At 36.1% G+C, this 5,887-nt stretch overlaps 1 protein-coding gene across 1 annotated transcript; it reads left to right on the top strand.

The window, feature by feature from the left end:
* Positions 1 to 3,371: 3,371 nt before the first annotated feature.
* LOC108725507 (uncharacterized protein K02A2.6) lies at positions 3,372 to 4,923 on the top strand (the record flags this gene model as incomplete). Its single annotated transcript, XM_018452555.1, has 3 exons — positions 3,372 to 3,450; positions 3,553 to 3,909; positions 4,172 to 4,923. Coding segments are annotated over exons 1-3 (1,188 nt in total), but the record flags the coding sequence as incomplete, so codon positions are not given.
* Between the last annotated feature and the right edge of the window lie 964 nt (positions 4,924 to 5,887).

Here is a 5,887-nt window from a genome sequence, read left to right on the forward strand (position 1 = left end):
CCGGATTGGCTGGCGCGTTTCTGCGTCCCGCGACCGACGAATCCGGAGCGACCCGTCGTGTGATACGCACGCATTACATCGTATATACGAATCCGCGACAGCGTTCTCGATCGAATTAGCGTACGCGTGTTGTCTATTATATATAATTAATTGTTCTGTCATGTGTAAATATTTCAGTTTTTAATGTCATAATAAAGATTGTTATTAACTTTCACTGCGCCTGTGCTCATTATAATCAACCGCCCGCGTAACTACATCTCACCTCTCCTGCTCGAACCTCTTTCAAGCCCCGCGCCGAGAGGCTCCGACGAGCTACGTCCGCGCTTAAAAAGTTAGGTTGTTACAGAACATTATAGTGTGTTATCTAAGACAGCTTTATTTTCATTTACAAAATTATGACACGCATCATATGAATGTATTGCTATACATTTTTTTACTAAAAAGCCACAAACATATTTAAATGCATTTTCCTCTGGTAGATCCATTGAGCGATAATCATGTACAGGAATTTTTAAAATTTTGTTTGCTGACGATGGAACTTCTGAAATTGTGGACGTCTCTGTATTATTTGACGTTCCAATAATATTTAATAAATCATCGTTAATTATCGTAAATTATCATTAGTACAATTTTGCGTTTCCGAATGTTTTAATAATTTCATACTGAATAATATTGTAAAAGCACGCTTGAACTGTATAGGTGTCGGATTAAGGCAATTACGATCTTGTTGCCGAACAGAGTCAAAAAAATTTTCAATAGGATCTTGATTTATTCTGCGTGTTTGGAGATATGGAAAATTAAAGGTTTTTAAAGTCTTCCAAAGTTCAATTATATTCTTAATTGTGATCTGCCAGCAATCTAAGCATTTTAATTTTACATATTTATTGTTAGTCTTAATTACTTTGATACATTTTAAGAAATTCAACATGTCTTGTAAAAATTGCATTTGTTTATTACTTCCAATAAAAACTTTTCCATATTCTTTAGGATTATTTACATCGGATGAATTTAATATATCAAATAATTTATCAAAATGATCGATCAAGTCTATAGTTCCAATTGCTTCAGTTGCAAGAAAACTAGAAGACATCTATGTGCACATGCCTGCTGCTACATGGTTACTAAATATTTGTGCAGCATATTTAACTTTCATCCTTAAAAAGTTATTCGGTTCAATATGAGAATTTGTTAAAGCTGGATCTGTTTTTATCCATTGTTTGCTGTTCCTTTTGTATTATAAAATTCTACAATATGAACCCACGAAGCTATTTTATTATCTATTTAAAAATTGTATTTTAATGTTGTAAATTGTTTCGAGTTACTTTTAATAAATGTGGAGTGTCAAATATACAATACTTTCTCCATCAACTACAAAACTTGAATTGTCTACCGAAATATTCAACATATGGAATAGTTGGATAAAATTTGAACCCATATCAGAAATAAAAGCATGCACCAAAGCACCATTGTTTTTTAATTTGATAATGATGTCGAATATAATATTTTTTAAAAATGTAGGACATGCAGTTTCTATAAAGCAAAAACAAATTGGCAGTTTCCAGTTTCCTGCAATGCTGCGTGCCATTATAACTAATGCACTTTTTGCGGGTACGAATGTTTTCCTATCACCAAAATCTTCAAAATCAATTATTTCATCCCGCGATACATCATAAAATAAAAAGCTTTTCAAGCTCATTTCATCTGCGTATAATATGCAATGGCGCTCCATTAAAGGTAAAGTATTCAATTTTATAAAATAAATTATTAATATGGCTCAATCAGAATAAATCAATAAATAAAAGAAGGGCTACGAGCCAGTTACAATATAAAGAATATTTAATATTCGTACAAACATTTCAACGCCGATCGGGTCATTTTCAATGTAAACACAAATAACATTACATAAGTTGTCGGAGTATTCGGTCAGATTACAGTATCCAGTAAAACATATCGGTTATTTCCGTATTCTCTATTATTTGATGTGTGTGGTTTATATGTAAAATTAGCACCATTTGACTGACGTAAAAGTGATCTCATCTTATTTTTTAAAAATCTACAATTTTATAAATAATTCAAAATAATAGACTGACATTGCGTTACAGTTTAAATTAAATTATCAAGTATGTATGTATATTTTATAGTAATTTAGTACCACAATTAAGTTACATACATATATATAGTATACCTTGATTTGTCGTAATGATGTGAGTCAGATGTTGAGAGAAAAACGCAAAATTAACTAAGTCATGTATAGTGGGTAAAGGTAAGCCATGATACATTGGAGAGAACACATGTATCCATCGTCTTCGACGATATCAGGCGACGTTATGATAAAAAGGAAACAAGGAAACAAAGAAAAGACGCTAATTGAAAGGGGACAGAGGATAATGTTAAGAAGAAGAAAGAGATTGAATAATATTAAGATATGATTCTGGTACAAAGCTGAATGCGATAATTGATTCGGGTAGCGATATTAGCTTGATATGCTAGGAAAAGTATAAAGAGATCGGATCTCCAACTTTAGGGAACTACACGCTAAAATTCCGAGGAGCAGGCTTAAGAGAAAACGCAACGTTAGGCGATATGCGATTAAAAATTTGTATTGACGCAGAAATCTACGACATTATTGTGCATCTCGTTCAAGACGGAATGATACCTCACGACATGTTAATAGGATCTGATTTTTTAAATAACGTCGAAGTAAATATTAAAAGGGGAGTTGTGAATATTTCTAAGATCGTGTACAATCCGAGCGAGTTAAGCGAGGTTTATAAAATCGACATAGTACAAGACGACAAAGTAGTCGGGGGGACTACTACAATGATACAAGGATATATCACATATTAAAAACGAACGCGTGAAAGAAGAAATAAAGCATTTAGTTAGAAAATATAGACCTGAGAAGAAGGAAGTGGTAGATGTCAAGATGTCTATAGTTATAACTGATGATGTTCCGGTCACATAGAGCGCACGTAGATTATCCGTTGCAGAAAAAGCTGAAGTAGACTCGCAAATCCGCACGTGGCTTGACGAGGGGGTAATACAGCCGTCATGTTCCGATTACGCCCAATCGCTTAGTAAACAAAAAGAACGACGAAACAAGAATTTGCGTAGACTACCGAAAATTAAATGAGAAAATTGTGAAGAATCACTATCCCTTGCCTCTGATCGAAGATCAACTAGATTTTTTACAAGACGCGAAATTATATAGTACTCTAGATTTGAAAAACGGGTTCTTCCACGTGCCAGTCGAGGAAACTAGTCGAAAATACACCGCTTTTGTTGTCCCGAGCGGACATTTCGAATTCTTGAAAATACCGTTTGGGCTTTGTACTTCCCCGGCATATTTTCAAAAATACGTTAATGCGGTCATGCGTGACCTAACGGCGGAAAGAATTGTTGCTATATATATGGATGATATTATTATACCTTCGGTAGACATACAAAAGGGTCTATCACGACTTAAGCGAGTACTTGAAACAGCGACTACATAGGGATTATCTTTTAATTGGAAGAAGTGTCAATTATTAAAGTCGAGATTAAACTATTTAGGATATGTGGTGGAGAATGGGGAAATCACACCATCTCAAGAGAAAACTGACGCTGTAAGACACTTTCCGAAGCCGACAAATGTACGTTCAGTACAGAGTTTTTTGGGTCTCACGGGATATTTCCGTAAATTCATACCTCAGTATGCGCACGTAGCGGGACCGCTAACCGATTTGCTAAGAAAAGAGGAAAAATTTGATTTTGGAAAAGAACAAGAACGTGTATTTGATCGACTGAAAGTAACCCTCTGTGATAAACCCATTTTGCGCTTATATTGTTCAACGGCAGAGACCGAACTGCACACCGATGCATCCGCGCTCGATTTTGGTGCAGTATTATTACAACGCGATAGTGAGGACCGTATGCTTCATCCGGTATATTACGCGAGCGGTAGAACTACTCGAGCAGAAGCGAAATATGATAGCTATAAATTAGAAGTATTAGCAGTCGTCCGAGCATTGAAAAAGTTTAGAGTGTATTTAATCGAAATCTCTCTCATTCACTATCGTAACTGATTGTAAAGCGTTCATGCAGACAATGAAGAAAAAAGATATTTGCGCACAGATAGCGAGATGGGCGCTTTTTCTTGAAAATTTCCGTTACTCAATTGTACATCGTCCAGGTAATAATATGCGGCACGTAGACGCTTTAAGTAGGCACCCATTACCTGCAGCTATGTTGATAGAAGAATGCGAAGACAGTATGATGGCGAAACTTCGTTTAAATCAATCAGAGGATGCAGAATTGAAGGACATCCGGAAGCAAGTAGAGGAAGGAAAGACGAAAAAGTTTATTGTAGAAAATGGATTATTATGCAAGAAGATTGACGGCGACGTTCCAATTGTTATACCAAAGCTGATGCAAACTCCAATGATACGCAGGGTTCACGACCGTGGCCATTTTGGAAATGCGAAGACAGAGCAACTCCTGAAATCCGATTATTGGTTCAAGGACATGCATTCAAAAGTCGAGAAGGTAATTCAAAATTGTCTCGAATGTATTATGGCCGCTAAAAAAATGGGCAGGCAAGAAGGATGGCTTCACTCCATTGAAAAAGATGCACCTTTAGATACCTATCATATAGACCACTTAGGCCCGATGCTATCGACGCAGAAAAGGTATCAATATATATTCGTAATAGTGGATGCTTTTACCAAGTACGTATGGCTTTATCCGACAAAGAGTACCGGTGTAACTGAAGTTCTTGATCACTTAATACAGCAATCAGCTGTTTTCGGAAATCCTAGACGTATAATTTCTGACCAAGGATCTGCGTTTACATCTAACGATTTCAAGTCTTACTGTGCAGACGAAGGTATTCTACACGACTTGATTGTTACAGGTGTTCCAAGGGGCAATGGCCAAGTTGAGCGGGTAAACCGCATATTAATCCCACTGTTAACTAAACTGACTATGACACAGCCGACCCAATGGTTTTAAGTTTGTAAGAAGTGCACAACAATATCTCAACCATGTGCCGATCCGAAGCACAGGTATGGCTCCATTTCATCTTTTATTTGGAACACGAATGAGACTGAAGGAAAACCCACAGATAAGAGAAATCCTGGAGACGGAGAACGCTATTCTTTTCCAAGACAAACGTAACCAGCTTCGAGACGAAGCGCGCAACGCCATTTCAACAATTCAGACTGAAAATAGGAGAAATTTCAACAAGAAACGGAAATTTCCACAAGAAACGGAATTCGGTATCTGAAAAATTTACTCTAATTGCTAATAGGTTCCACTGTAAATTGGCTTTCTCTATCCCAAATTCACTAAAGAATTTTATTAGAAAGAGCAAAGACCAGTTGGATCCTTTATGCAATCAAAACGTTGTTTATAAAATCTCTTGTGGTGATTGCGACGTTAGTTACGTAGGTCAAACAAAAAGACAATTAAAGACAAGATTACACGAATATGTCTCCGATATTAATAAGAAGTCAAAATCTCCAACGGTGATTACCAATCACCGTATTGATCAGAATCATAATTTTGTCTGGGGTAACGTTGAAATTTTAGACATAGAAGCTTCTTATAATAAGAGACTGATATCGGAGATGGTTCACATTAAAAGACAAAAACATGGGATAAACAAACAAAATGATACACATTCTCTGCCAGAATCATATCTTAATATTATTCAATCTCTTTCCCCTTCTTAACATTGTCCTCTGTCCCCTTCCAATTATCGTCTTTTCTTTGTTTCCTTGTTTCCTTTTTATCATAACGTCGCCTGACATCGTCGAGGACGATGGATACATCTGTTCTCTTCAATATGTACGATGGATACATCTGTTCTCTTCAATATGTCGTATCATGGCTTACCTTTACCTACTAT

This window comes from Mycetomoellerius zeteki, unplaced genomic scaffold (assembly GCF_001594055.1).
Source record: "Mycetomoellerius zeteki isolate Tzet28-1 unplaced genomic scaffold, Tzet1.0 scaffold1086, whole genome shotgun sequence".
Lineage (NCBI taxonomy): Eukaryota > Metazoa > Arthropoda > Insecta > Hymenoptera > Formicidae > Mycetomoellerius > Mycetomoellerius zeteki.